Source organism: Pseudopipra pipra, chromosome 5 (genome assembly GCF_036250125.1).
Source record: "Pseudopipra pipra isolate bDixPip1 chromosome 5, bDixPip1.hap1, whole genome shotgun sequence".
Classification (NCBI taxonomy): Eukaryota; Metazoa; Chordata; class Aves; order Passeriformes; family Pipridae; genus Pseudopipra; species Pseudopipra pipra.
The window spans coordinates 14,595,021-14,610,149 of record NC_087553.1 but is presented as its reverse complement, the minus strand read 5'-3'; the positions used below and the strand labels follow the sequence as shown (position 1 = coordinate 14,610,149).

Sequence of the window (15,129 nt, the reverse complement as noted above, 5' to 3'; positions counted from 1 at the left end):
ATGAATAAGTGGTCCAAAATTAGTTATTTTAAGTACAGTGTATAGCTATTCAAATTCCTGAGTTCACTATTTGTTACACATTCAGATTAATTTTGTTCCTTAATATTGTTCTGTTTTAACTATATTGTAACAGATAGAAATCACCATGCCGTAGTCATTGTCTTCATTTTTTCTCCAGAGACAAGAGCTTTTCTCTATCTTCATTATAGCATAGTTCTATCAGGAAAAAGACTTTGTTTCTTTAGAAGTCAACAATACTACTGTTAGCCTTTAATTTTGCTTTTCCCTTCCCTCTATTTTAGTACCATGTTCAGTAGAAATAAATGTGCTTACTTATTTTAATATGCAACAAATTTCCAAAAAAGTGCGGTTGTAATTTTTCAAGCATAAGGTTGTTCATTTAAGAAATGCAGACAACTTCCTGCTAAGAATACATCATTCAATTCTCATTCTTTAAATGGCAAATAAATTTTAATTTAGATCTGTATTTATTACACATTTTTCTTAGTATTTTTTTTCTCTTTTTTGGAACGACTATAAAAACTTGGTTTATTTCTCTCATGTCAGATAAAACCCAAACCAACACTCCACCAAAAAACTCTAGCAGTGAGTGTCATGGCCTCCTGAGATTCCTGCCCTCCAATGATTAAACTGGTGCACAGCTCCCTGTTTTCAGTTGTGGGGGTACCAGGGGCCTGACTGTGGGCAGCCTTTTCTGTTTGTACTGGAGGAAGTACCCCCATGATTCAAGCTTAGATGGTGGATGTACATCTGTGGCCTCCAGTGAGGTAGGAAGGAGGAACACAAGTTCAAAACCTGCAGAATGGACCTTGTCCCAGGGAGGCCGGGAAGCCCAAGGACGGAGGCACTCACCAGCCTCCCTCACCACGGGGTTTGTTTCCAACTTCAGAAAAATCATGTCTTTCCAGCTCTGCATTGAGATGTAAAACTCTCTGGATGTGCTTTCCCTAATCAAGAGAAGGGAGATAGCTCTGCAACCTTTGTGAAACATTCATAAAAAGGAAATCCATCATCTGTTGGTCCATCCCAGTGTGTGACAGGTAATAGCAGTGTCTCTCAGTGCTGCCTGGATGCTGGGAACACAGTGTACAGCACTTGATGCCAGGGACTGTGGATGCTGCTTCAGCTCCTGGTCCATGCAACACTTGAGATGCTGGCACTCTGCCAATGTCAGCCTGTCCCTCCTGGGACTCACACCACACTTCCGTGTCCCTCAATGCCATTTAAAATGCCTTTGGCACGTTTTCTAAGCCAAATAACAGCAAGCGTTCTTTTAAGCAGCCTCCCACTTTAGCAGGCTCCAGTGGAAAAAAGTCACAAAAAAAAAAAAGGTCTGTCATTATTGCATGCATTTTCAAAACTAACTGTAGCCAAAGGGTTTCTTTTCATGGTTCCACGCAGCACAAGAGCTGCATCTCTGCAGGAGCAGAGCTGTAAAGGGAAACGGTTTTTGCCGATGGCCCAACATTCACATCATACATATTTGGAAAGGGGTAGTTCTGGACTGGCTCCCCTGCTGGCCGCATGATGTACATCCCAGACAGCATCTCCCGCTTTCACTTCACCCAGGAGGAATCAGTTTGCATCCTCCGAGACACCTTGGTGATGTGAACGAAATCAACAGCATGGGAGGGACTCTGACAGAGTCACTTCGAAAGCGTGCTCGAGATGTGTAACGAAGCACAACGTTCACCCAGGGAAGGTCCTGTCCTTCCTATGGGCCTCTGACATCTTCCCTGCGGGGGTCCGAACAGCGTAACATCGCATCCAGCCAGCTGCTTCGGAAAGCAGGTCTGGAGACCTCACGAGCCCCGTTCCTCCTCACCTAGCAAAGCGCTTCCAAGCAAATACACTTGTTGCACCAGCTGAAAGACGCTTTAAGATGGATTCAGCTGCGTGTAATAACTGTGTGAATTTGAATTGCCCTCTTTCATCCTGCTTCGCTCCGTTGGGAGGACGGGAAATGATAACGCCTCTGCTCGGAGGGATCCCCCAATGCTCCCGCCGGCACTGAGGGAGGGTTGGGAGCCCCCTTCGCTTCTGAGGCGACTTTCCCGTGGCCCTGGCAGGAGCGGAGACCTCGGGTGGGGTGTCCCCGCTCCCGGCCCTCAGCGCGGCCCCGGCGCGGTGCCGGCGCAGCCCCCGGCCCGGCCCCCGCGGGGCGGAGGCAGGTGCGGGGGGCGGCGGCGGAGCGGGCCCGGGAGCTGCCCCGGGAGCTGCCCCGCGGGGGCGCGGCGCCGCCCCGCACCTGGGCCCGCCCCGCGGAGGCGGGCGGGGGGTCCGAGGCCGCCGTGCGGTGCCGGGCCGGCGGGAGCGGCATGTCCCGGGGCGGCGGGGGCCCGGCGCCCTGAGAGGCGCCATGCGGGGCCGGCTGCTGGCGCGGCTGAGGCGGCGGCGGCTGCTGCGGCTGCTGCTGGCCCTGGGCGCGCTGGCCCTGGGGCTTTGGGCCGCCTACCTGGAGCTGGTGGCCACGGCGGGCGGCGGGGCTGCCCCGGAGCGCAGTGAGTGACCCCCGGCGCGCCGCGGGAGGAGGGGAAGGCGGGGAAGGGCTGGAAGGGCGGAGGGGGGGTCCCGTCCCTCACAGCCCGGCGCGGCCCCGGGTGGTCCGTCCCGCTCGGGCGCCGGTGCGGAGCCCCCTCCCCAGGCCAGGGAGGGACGAGGGGTGAGCGCAGCCCCGCTGCTTCCGGGGGTCGGAGCGGGGCTTTGTCCCCCTGGATGGAGACGGGCGTTGGGGCTTTCACTCCCTGCCTTTGGCCTGTGGGCTCTCGCCCCGCTCTGTGTGGGGAGACCTGTCCAAATGCGACCGTGCTGGAATTGCAGAGCCCGGAGACACGGGCTTTGAGGTGTCTCTGGTTCTCGGTGCCAATCTGGAAGGCAGCAAAGATGCTTTGAATATCGCTTTGATGCGAGGAGAAGTGTATGCAGAGGAGGAGGGAATGCATACCCTGGAGAGGCGCACCGCCCGCCCAGTAACGGGCTCGCTTTGTGCAAACTTTGAGGAGAACGGCGGGGATGATGCGAAGTGCACTGAGCTTCTTCCCCCCCCTCTCCCCCCCCCGAATTATGGGAAAACAGTTATTTTTATCAATGTCTTGTGGGTTCTTATGCTTCTCCTTTTTTTACAGTTACAGGAAAGTTTCAAATGTCTCACTTTTTTTTAAAGCCTATGATGCTGTTGGTGTTTTTAAAAGAATAGCAGTGCTTGGAGTTAATCTAATTTGATAATAGTTTCTTAACTGTCATGAGTATTCAACTAATAATACTTTTCAGTATATTGGTCCCTTCTTAACATGTTATAAACCTCCTAATTCTTACTCCTATGAGTCAGGCTTGGTTTCAGTCTTAAAGCTTTAAACTGTGGCTCTGTGGGGAGCACCATGAATGTCTACTCCCACAAAGTCCACTACAGGACTTCAGCTTGTTCATTTGTTCTGTATTATATGTGATGTTAAGGCTAAAATCATACATTTATTATTCCAGCAGGGTAACAAATCAGATTTCTTTGGTTAGGATAAATCCTCTAGTTGCAATCTGCTTTTTGTGCCTGGTGGAATTCCTCATTCCTGGTGAAATGAGAAGATGAGTTGCACTATAAGTTTACTTTGAGTTACATCTTTTGCACCATCTCACCAAGCCTCTTACTGTACTCCACTTTGCCAATACCCCTTCCAAAGTTCCTTAGACAAGACTGTACAGGTGTACAGAGGACTTGTGTAGTACAGCAAGGGAGAAAACAAGCTCAGAAGTATTTAAATACTCAGAAGTACTTAAAATAGTGGTTATGAGGGGAGAGGGCTGAGTCAGGTGTTTGGAGCTGTACAGGTGATGGTCTTTTTACTGCCAGCAATGCAAAGGGAGGTAGGTGGAGGGGATGGGAGAAATGGGCAGAGAGCATGAGGACAGCAGAGATGTGCAAGAGCAAACAACTTTTTTAATGAATTGGGTTCTTCCTCTTTGCTTTTAGACAGGGTTATTTTTACATCTCTGTTACAAAAGTCATTCTGTTATAACATTGAAATGGAAAGCAGTGACATGATTACAGTTATTAGCAACTAAAACAGAAGATGAGAAAAATAATTACTTTGAAGTTCAATTATATAAAAGTCCAGCTTCTCCCAAATCCACCGGAGACATTGCTGCTCATTGCGTGCAGAAGGATTAAAATGCTGCTGGAAAGGGTGGGAGGGTGAAACCCTCCAGCTGGCAGTGCCTCGCGGCTCTGCAGCATCACGGAGGGCTGTGGTCACACTGGGCACTTGGTGTCGTGTTTTCTTGGCCTTGTGGCCAGAATCCTGGAACCTGCTAACAGGAGGAAGGTTAATCCATGACCCTCCCCACCCTTCCTCTTGCCCTACTACCTCTAAAAGCCTGTTTTGTTTTAAAAGAAATCAGAAATCTGAGCAAAAGACAAATAGTTTTTGTTTTCTTTTGCCTGTTAAAACGAAGTAATGTTTTCTTCTCTGGGGACAGGGATGGCTGTGTTTGTGACTCCACATGGTGACTCTTTCCAAAGATCCCAGGGAGCTAGTGTAGGAGGGAGTGCCTCTCAAAGCAATTAATGCTTTCCCCCTTGTTTCTGCATTGTGTTCCATTGCATGTCCCAGGTGAGAACCCTACTGCAAATCACACTTGGGACCAACCAAGAGCTGCCACCTCAACTCATCTGATGCAACAGCCTCCTCAGTTATTAATGATAAAATACAAAGGCTGTTTATTGGGTAATTCTTCTGAGCAAAAGGCTAAGAGGCTTCTCCATTGGGGCAGAAAGAGGAAGAGCTGCTGGGCTTGGAAGGAGATCTACAGGAGATAACTGTTTCTGTCTCCTGTATCTATAATGAAGTTTCTTCTTGTCTCCCTAAAAGGCATTGTAGAATAGAACAGCCAGTATCTGGAAAGCCAAGTATGTTTTCTTTTTCCAGAGAGGTGAGTCTTCCTCATGAAAGGCTATAAGGAGTCACAGAAAATATTCCTTTTCCTCTCAGCCATGCATGGAATGGAGCAGAAGCCCCTGTGATACCCCCTTGCTCCCAAGTCAGTGCCTTAGAGCAAGTCTTTAGGCATGATGGATCCCTCCCCAGCTTTATGCTCCTCTCCTCCTCTTTGCCCTCCAGATGAGTGGTGGAGAAAGCAAATGTCAGATGGTCAGTAAGTGATGCTTAAAAATTGAGGCCCTGGCTGTCCTTCCTTGATGTATGTGCAGCTCTGCTATGCAACAAATTCAAGCATATAAATAGTTTAGATAAAAGAGAATAAGGAGTCAAGGAGAATATGCCGTAATCGTCGGTATCCTTTGGCATCCATGATGCTACATCCCCATGTGCTGGGGCAGGCTCTGGCGTGAGGTTCACTTTGCTGTAATGTTAAAGTCAAAGGTTGAGGGATCAGCCTGAAGTGCAGACCTTGTGCTTGGTGTACACCATGGGTTGGGATTCATGTGGTCAAAATCGATCTGGGCTGTTTGTGGCTGTCAGGGAGGTTGGGATGGAGAAGGACAGAGGATAGAATGGGTTTCCTTTGAAGGTGATGCTAAAATGAGCAGTCAGTCTGGTAAAAGAAAAAAATTTGTGAGCTTTATTGACAGAACTGTTCTCTCATGGGCAGGAGGGTGTTTCCATGTTTCTATTGTTGTTGTGGGGCTTGCCTTTTTCTTTCTTTTTTTTTTTTCTCTTAATTGAGCATGTTTGGCTGGTCTGCTGCCCAATAGGTATTTATAGGAATCTTAAACATGTTTACAGCTGAGTGAAGAAAAACAAGTAGGCTGATGTGAGTTGAAGATGGGCACCCTCTTCACATGAAATGTGGCCTGTTGTCATCCAAAACAAGTTGTAACAGGCAGGATACAGCCTCCCTGCCAAGAAACCGGAGGAGCTGGAGACAGTCTGTTTACTCCTGCTGCTGACAGGCCCTAACCTCTGTGGAGTGGGCTCTCCAGTAGGAATGTTTTTCTCATCTTTACAAGCTGCTGCACAGCACACTTTGCTCCTGCAAGTGAATGCTGGAGATGGGAAGACTTTATTTTCAAAGGTGAATGAGGTGTTGACAAGGGAGAAAACACCAGCAAAGCACAGAGGTCTTGAGAGCAAGGCCTGCACCCTGCCTTTACTGCTGTTATACCCCTGGCTTGGCAGCAGAGCTTGAAGGGACAAGTGCAGCAACAGGTCTTCCCCAGGGAAGACCCCCCACTCTAAGGCACTGCCACTTCCCAGAGCTGCTGCAATGCTGTTTGAATGGAAGAGATGTTGGGTCAGGCAACTCTTCCTGCTACCTCTGGTGTTCTCTTCTGTGCCCAGCAGTGCCTCATCTGGCCCACCTGAGCAGAAAGGTGTGTCTCTGAGGGAGCACAGCTGGTGTCAGTGAGCTGTGCTTGCAGGCAGGATGTGCAGTGATCCCCCTTTGCTTTAAAATCTTGTGTCAACGTAGTAAAACCCAAGCCCCATCCCTGAGGAAACTTGGAGGTGAGGTCATTCCCAGCCGTTGCTGTGCAGAATCTGGGCTTTTTTCTGCTGAAAAGACCATGGCATCTCAGGAGTCTATAAATTGTTTGCACTGATTTCTTTTTATTGCAGGTGTGAGGGTTACATTGAGCCAGGCACAAGCAGGGTGTACAGGATTAGATTAGAATCCTGGGAGGTGCAGCTTGTAGGAACAAGGAATGGGGGGGGGGGCATTCTTTAACCTGCCTCTCTTGGCTGCTTCAACCTACCCTGGTTCCTCCACATTTTATTGTTGTGTGTAAATAACACTGTATGTTATCTTCCTATCTTGGACTGTGTTAGTGATTTCTGTCTCACTTCTAGATTCTCAGACTGCTGCTTTTCTACCTCAGTAGTGTGCACTCCCACTCTCTGAAGCGGGAAATAGGAGGGGTTCAGAAGAAACCATGGAGATGTGCAAATAAAAAAGTCCTTTGGCAAGACTTTTGCAGTATGTACATCTTCAGTGTCCCTTTCCTTTCCCAGAGCATTGGTTTCTTATCCCTCCACCACGGTGAGCTCTAATCTTCAGGCATCCAGGCTACTATGGAGCAGTGCGAGTTGCTTAAAAACTGCCCCAGGTGTTGGTGTGAATGGACAGGTGCGTGTGTTTGTGGGAGAGAAGGAGCTGGCAGGAGGCTGAAATTGGTCATTTATTGTAATGTATCAGCTTCCTTCTCTCACCTCCATGCCCAGGCACTCTCAGAAGCACAAAGAGGAGCACACCTACGTGCACAGGTTCATTCACGTGCACAGGTTCATTCACATGCACACGGACTGACTTTTGCAGTCGCTCACGCGCGAGGTGACTTGCCTGTGCATGCACAGTATCGTTCTTTTGCAGAGAGAATTGCTCTGAGGGTTACTTAGTGCACACGGCGAGAAATCGGACCATGTGGCTCTCCAGTGGTGTCTGAAGTATCTATTTCCACTCTGTGGAAGCTGAGGAAGAGTTAAACTATCACCCCCGAAGCACCTTGTCCTGACTGAAGGAAGTGTCTGTACCATGAAGTTTGCGTGTGGTGTTTTTGTACTTTTGGAGGCACTAGTGAAACCTTCGCTCACGAGGACCTGTGCCAAGCAACCCTGATCCCCAAAGCACATTGTGGGCCTGTAGCTGCAGGATGGGCACTGCAGGTGAGGCAGATTTTTCACTTCCAGGTGGCCAGTTTAGTCTTCCTGGAGGGTGATCAGAAGTGCTGTTGTATCCTGCTCTGCACTAGTGTATGTAAAGGGAGCTAACATCCCCAGGCCCATATTCACAGCACAGACCACTATCACAGGCTCAATGGAGCATCCAGGGCTACCGAGAGCAATATGGATCATTCTTTAGCAGGCAGGGGATGCCCAGACTTCATGCCAGCTATCCCATACTTGTCCTGGGTCAGTGTATCCTTTCACTGCTGCTGGGGCATGTACTGCAGGTAATTTGTGAACCTGGCTTTTTTTCACCACCTGACTTGAAGTCAGGTAAGTGTTTGTTTTCTTGGAATTTACCCCACAGTTTGTCTGGCCCTAGCAGATTCCCAAGTAATTTGCAAAGATTACATATTATAAATAAACTCTTGCACCATCTCTTTATGTACTCATGTTGCCTGTGACAGATTTGTGTAGTGGTGTGCCAGGATAGCTTGTATTCCTGCACCACACCTTCCTGTCTTGAATTGGACTGGATTAGGATAACTCAATCTCAGAGGGGGGCCCTCCTGTGCATCTCCCCCGCACTGTGGGGTTGGCAGAGGAATGCTATTGTCTTCTGGAGATGTGTTTCCACGTGTGATACAGTAATGTGAAGGCTCTGCCTTCTCTCACCTGCAAGTTCAGACAGATGTGAAGGAAGAGTGGTGCTCAGAGATGATGGACATCAGCTTTCATCTGGTGGTTTGAAATTACTGACATCTGCAATATGGTAAAAGACAGGATTTTCTCCTGAGGGCAGGGATTGCCTTGTAGGTTGTGGCAGTGGGGAATGGAGTAAAGATGGGCTTCTTTCTCCAGTGCTTACAGTGCTGGCCTCAGGAGTTCATGGGATTATATATTTTGTTGCATTGCCCTTTCCTATTTGTTCTTGCTGTGCACTGATGTTCCATCTTCCAGTCGCTTCCCAATTCAATTGCTTTCTTTTAGGCTTGCAGTAATAGCTAAGAAGGACTTTCCAGAAAAGGAAATAAGCTGTCTCATTTAGATGTGGTATGAGATTTCAGAAAGATCCATGGGTGGAAACAGTTGTGAATCTGGTCCTTAGATACTTATCCTTTTCATGACGTTAGAAATTCATAGTCTGTGTGTGTCATCAGCCGAGCCAAAATACACTGGGATCTTGACCAGAGCAGCTCGGTGTTTCTGTTTTCCTTAGAAGACTTTCCCATGCCAAAGCACAAAGGCTTTGATATTTCTGATCCAGAGAGAGTTCTCTATGCTTTGAGATGTTTAGATGGTCTGGAATAATGCTGCCATTAAGTTCTCCTAGGACGTCACAGAAAAATAATTCCTGTTGCCATAATAAATATTTTAAATCAACTGCATAGAAGAATGAGATTCAAATAGTCTTTGGGATGTTGGATAAGTTCAGACAGTCCAAAGACTGTCGAGTGGACCTATGAGTCACCCTGAACCATCATGACCTTCTTAAGAGGTCATTAATTCTGTTTTTATAATTTCTTAAGCCTTAGTTATTTCAGCATTCTGTGACTATTTCCCGTTTGAGGGTTTTTTTTTTAATTTTGATGGGGAAAAGAGGTCAGTGTGGGTTTTTTCCAATTTCTAAAACAAGGGGGATAAGCTGTCACCTACTGCTTTACATTGTAGGTCTATCTGATACCCTTATGTGGCAAAAGTCACATCTTGGGATATTTTTCCTTTTCTGCGTCACTGTTTTCCATCAGAGATGCAAACGGTAAGTCCCAGGCTATCCTTCCTTCCTGGTTTCCACCTCAGTGACCTTGATGTTGATTTCAGACAGTTTAAATATTCTTGAGGGTTTTTTTTACTAATTGGAAATGGACAGCCAGTGCTGGTCAGTAATCTAAAAACAATGAATACGGATCAGAGACTTAACTATAACAGGACTGCGTTATCTTTGTAACGCTCTTTTCCTCTAACCCTCTGAACTGGGAGAATTAGGAACTAGTAGGCTTACATGGAAGTCTGTGTTTCACTGAAATTGTGTAAATTCACGCACACTAAACAACAGTTCATTGTCAGATACTGTTATATTCCATTTACCTGTAAAAATATTTCATCTATGTAATCACCTGTGATGGCTGCAGAATTGCCTGGTAGAGTTCTCTTGGAGTGAGGATAATCTACATTAATGATATGTGTATTTTTTCCTGCCCTTCTAGATAAATCTGTTTCTACCTTGCTTCAAGAGGCCACTTATTTCCACGTCATTGGTGTGGGCTGTCTGACTTGGCCCCTGTATTTGGCGTTGGCAACTCCGACAGCTTCCTCAGCGCTGCCGCTCATTTGAGCCTAGTTAAGATATCTCCAGCCCTTCTCATAAATACTTCACTTCCTAAATTAGTTTTATTTCTATTTCGTAATGTAATTTTCTGTAAGATTGCAGTAGTCATGTCTGGGTGCTATTAACCCCATCTGAGCTGCAGAACAAAATTTATAATGGGCTGAGGATATCCTGTCCAGACTACCCTGTACTAATAGCCTCAATTACTTGCTGCAGCAGCTCACTCTGCATTAGCTGCCACAGTCCGTGTTTTGTTGTAGGCAGGCCAGCTGGGAGTGTTTTATTTGTTTTCCATCAAAAATGCAAAATTAACCAACAATCTCCCAGAACCAAGTATTCCCATCAAACCTGACTGAGCTGTAATTTCCAGAGGTGAATTATCTGCGTAACATAAGGAGTAAATAGCAGTTGCAAAGGGAGACAACTTCTATGTCTTGAAAACATCAATGCATGACTATTTTAGAAGAAATTTTGTGAACAGTGATTATGACCCATAGCCTGTACTCTCATACCAATGGGAGGGAGCCATTGCATCTACTTGGAAATTCAAAATAACGTCCCAACCAAGATGTTAAGAATGAATGCATTATTAAAATCTAAAGCAAGGAGAAAGTTTGTTCTTAAAACTAGAGAGCAAGGGTGAACCTTGGAGTGTAAGGAAACCCCACCACTTCCAGGGCTTGTGAACCTTCCTCCTTGGCCTCTGCCTGGCTGCTTCGTTAGGATTTCTTTTCAATATTGGCAATAATTAAAAATATAACAATAAAGCAACCAAAAGAACAATACAAATAATTTCCTCCTCTCTTACTTGGTACTTTGGCAACTGTATCTGGACTCCTCTGTCCCTTCTCAGTCTCCCCAGTCCAAGAAGGACACTGGTGTGTGGGATGTGGGCCCAGCCCATGGTCTTCAAGATGGTGTGGGGCTGGGGTACTCAAGGGCAGGCTGAGGGAGCTGCCCCTGGCTGTGGGGGTGGTCAGGCATTGGACCAGACTGTCCAGAAAGGCTCTGGATGCCACATCCCTGGAAGTGTTCAAGGCTGTGTTGGAACTAGATGATCTTTAAGGTTCCTTCTCACCCAAACCTGTGAAACAGGCAGTGTGGGCTGTGCTATCAAGTGTCTGAAATCACCTTCTCTTTCTTAGGCTTATATTCAGTTTGTAAAAGAGGCTTGTACAGAAAAACCAGCCAGTGTGTGGATCACTGAATTACTACTTATTCTCAAAATGCCAAGCCTTCATCATTTCTCTTTCAGTTTCTCAGCTGAAACTCAAGCCCTGTGCCTGTAGGATGCTTTAGCTCTGAAACACATTTTTTTTCCCCCCAAGCATTTATAATTTGTCTGATGTCATTCACTATTCCAAGTATCACTGTGTCCTTTCCTGCTGCTTTTAAGACGGGCACCCTGACAACAGCCTTGGTATTACTGTTGCCAACTGCTTCACTTCTAAATTTTTATTTTCCTTCTTGACATTTAGGTTATGTAGTCCCTTTTAGGTAAACCCAGCAGTTCTAGCTTTTCCCAAGCCTCGGGTGATGATCCTCTAGGACTGTCACCATGCCTGAGCAAATATCTGCATGGATTTAAATTTGTATGGGTTCTAGAAGGAATTTAAGTTCTTAACATAGCCTGAATGTTGGTTTGTAGAAAAAGGTTTTGCCAAGTTGATGCTTGGTTTGTTTCTACATGCTGGCTGGACCACCAGCTGCAAGCACCTCAGGCCCCAAAAGTGGTTTGGTATCAACCATTATTCTCCTCTCCCCTCACAGGCAGGGGCAAAACTCTCTTTATTACAGATGTTTAATTATTCAGGGCCTAAGGAGGAGCTTGTCAGGGCTTGCTTCATCACCTCGCTCTGCTCAGACTCCTTGGCTGCCCCATCTCTGTCACTGATTCCCAGAGTCTTTCCTGATCCAGCTCTTTTTCAGCCACTTCCTCAGTCAGGAAGAGCTTTGTAAGGTGTGTGAGTTGAAGGACAGTTGTACTGCTCCGGGCTGTTCTATGCTGGGAGCTTATTTATCCTTGGATAGATGTATTCTAAATCTGTCTCTGCTGTTTTGGTTCCTGCTTCTCCAGGGAACTGGAACACTTGTGAGACCACATTTTGACAGAATTTAACCTTGGTCTTGGGTGTTTTCCTTTCCCCTGTAGTTACTGGCTGTAGCTGATCATCTGTATTTACTTGTTCACGTTGTTCACCTTCTCCAGTAGTGGAGCTAAGATTACCAGCATTCAGCCTGAATTTCATTTGCTTTTCCTGCCAGTGCCTTTTCATCCATTGGCAGTTTCTCTGTTGCTGAGATGGTGCTGCTCACCTGCACCTAGTCTACAGCTAATAAATGCCTCTACCTCTCACATTCCTTTCTCTTCTCTCTGAGCCCTCATCTTCATCCCAGCTGATACTTTGAAGGAGTCCAGATGATGCTAAAGCTGCTCCGGCCCCTGTAGTCGTCCTCTGCGCTTGTGATTCCTCCAAACATGCCACCCTTCCTTGCAGGTCTTACAGGGCCTTTCCAGGTGTGTCTCACTGACTCAAACCTCCTGCTGCAGTGGGGAAGAGGGAGGGGTGTGTGCTGGTGGGGCAGGGGAGGATGCACTCTCTCTTTGAACTCCTACTGTACCCTGCCTCAGTCTGGCGAGTATTATTTCAGTTTGTCTGTGCTGTCTGATCGCTGTCTGCATTCCATCAGCTCCAGCCATGCAGCTGATTTCCTTTGCTTTGCAAATTGTAAGTGCTTTGCCAGTTAACTCTGGGTCTTCCAGTACTCTTTCTTGAATGCTTTGTCCCAAAACTCCATGCTTCCCAACTGGCATGATTAGTTGGTTTGTTTTATTTTTTTTTTTCCTAAATTTAGTTTCTTTGTAAATTTTATTTTCACCTGTCATCAAGGAGGGGAAAGAACTATTAGCATGTTTTGCACCTCATGCAGAAGTAGAGGAAGAAAGAAATGTGAAAGACAAGACCAGCAGAAGAGAAGAAGCATCATATGGAAATACAGATGACAGGAATTATTTAACAAAAGTAAGAAGTGGCCAGAAATGGGGCATAGTGAGGTGAGTGTTGGAGCAGAGTAATCAGAAAATGCCAATGGCCACTAAAAAGTTGTGTGGGGGAAGGAACTGAAGGCTAAATTAGAAGCAAGTACTTGGGATTTCAGTGAAACAGAGAGACTGGAATCAACAGAAATCAAAAAGAGAGGAGATGCGGAAAGAAGAGGGCACAGAGTAAACTGCTAACTTATATTTAAAAAGGGTGGAGGAAAATGCAGGGATAATAATTACAGAAGCTGGTGGGGACTATAAGCAGCTCTACCAGGATGGTTAAGAATGTATTTGGTGTCATACGAGTGTTTGGTGCCTTGAAAATTAGTACCATGGTGGCTTTTTACTGTGGTGGGTGTCTGCCAAGACATCTGGTTTCCCTTTGTAGAGCATTGTGCTCATTGCTGCAGATGCTCCTCTGTATTTGCAGAGTATGGTTACCTGTTTTGTCCTGGGTGTCTAGCAAAGGCTCAGCACTTTGCCAGTTGTTTCTGTAGAAAAAGGATTTGCTAATGTGGTCAGGAATTTTTCTCGTGTCCCTCTTTGTTTGCAAAGTCTGTGAAATCCCTTTTCTCTAGGCACTCTGAAAATCAAAGAAAAGAGGCTTGGTTTGCACATAGTCCTATGGTCCACAGTCAGGTAACATTTAATCCAGAAACTCTGAATTTGCTGCTCCTGTCATAATCCTCATGGCTCCCTTTCCGTCTTTCCATGCCTTTTAGGTGTTCTTCTCTTGCACAGAGGGATAGGTGTTATTTGCTGGAACCAGTGCAAGTTTGCATCCAGACTCAGGGGGAAACTCGCCCTGCTCAACTCCCACCCCAAGCACCAGCTCCCACAGCGAGGACTCCAGCATTGCAGACTCAGCAGGGAAAGCATCCCATCCCTGGATAACCATTTTGTAGTAGGCAACATGGTAGAGAAAGGACTGTTATGGGAAGGAGCCAGACCAGGCTGTCGTATGAGCAGTGTTTGCAAAGTGGTGCTTGCTCAGCAGGCCACACTGTTGTCCGAGGTGCACCAGCTCCAGAACTGTCCAAAAATATGTAAAATATGGGATCCTATTACAAGTTTACAACCTCAATTATTCCTCTGGGCAGAGAGTCTCGTGAGTGCTGCCTGGGTCTGGGAGCGGATCCCAGGGAGCTGAAATTTGTCCTTACTCCATCTCTTGGCAGTGGGGAAGGGATTTGCTTCAGCCCAAGTCAGCGTGGCACCCCCTGCCCGCCGCTGTTTTATATTTAGCTGGCAGCGTGTGGTCGCGTGGGCCATTTTAAGGCAGCGCCTCCCAGCCCTCACCTCGGTGCTGCCCGGCTTTCCCTAGCAGCTGAGCTGCTGCTGGGTGGAGAGCCAGAGGCTAAAATTAGCTGGGAGCTCTTCTCTTGCCAAGTGCTGTGTCTGACCCAGCTGAACCTGGCAGGGTAGGGAGGAAAACAGCCTCAAATCTCTCCACACAGTGCACCCTGCGTGCCTGCTGGCTTCTCCGGAGGACTCCGTGCAAGGGTTGGGGATGCTTTGCCGTGGGGGTGCTTGGGAGGATGCTGAAGCAGTGGGGAGCACAGGGCATTGCCAGGATGGTCTTGGGACACAGTAGGAAATCCTGACTCTCAGAGCTCTGTTTCCTTCTCAGTCTCCCTTTGAATATCATATAAACAGCCAGGGAGGCCAGTTCTTGCTCCTGTACATCTTCAGAGCTGCAGGCGTGTCCTCACTTGTGGAAAGGTTTTCTGGGCACATGTGGGGTTTGGCTGCCCTAAGAAAGCTACTTTATTCACCATTCCCACTCTGCCAGAACAAGCTGCTGAAGATTTCACTGCCCCCGTAGTCCTCACCCTAAATGAGAACTTGTTTGCTCTCTATTACAGGGTGGGCTCCAGGAGGGGCCGTGGTCTGGTGGTTACAGCACAGGTTTTGGCAAACAGGGGTGCACACCATCCTTATCTCTGCTGCTGAACAGCCGAGGCTTAAGAATGAGCTCCTTCAGCCTCCCATGCCTCAGTTGGCCTCAGTGTCCAAGGTGTTGACGACAATGGTTATTATCCTTTTGAAATACTTAATGTCTGTGAATGGAAAAGTATTAACTGGGTTCCACATGAATTCAGTGCAGAGGGAAAGCACGTTTCATT

General features: G+C 47.2%; 1 protein-coding gene across 1 annotated transcript in view; it reads left to right on the top strand.

Moving 5' to 3' along the window:
- Positions 1-2,363: 2,363 nt before the first annotated feature.
- Positions 2,364-15,129, top strand: part of B4GALNT3 (beta-1,4-N-acetyl-galactosaminyltransferase 3) — a 65,404-nt gene continuing 52,638 nt past the window's right edge. The window contains exon 1 of the mRNA XM_064654600.1: positions 2,364-2,522. Within this exon, the coding sequence (XP_064510670.1) occupies positions 2,381-2,522 (142 nt within the window). The 5' untranslated portion in view covers positions 2,364-2,380. The remainder of the gene's footprint in view (positions 2,523-15,129) is intronic.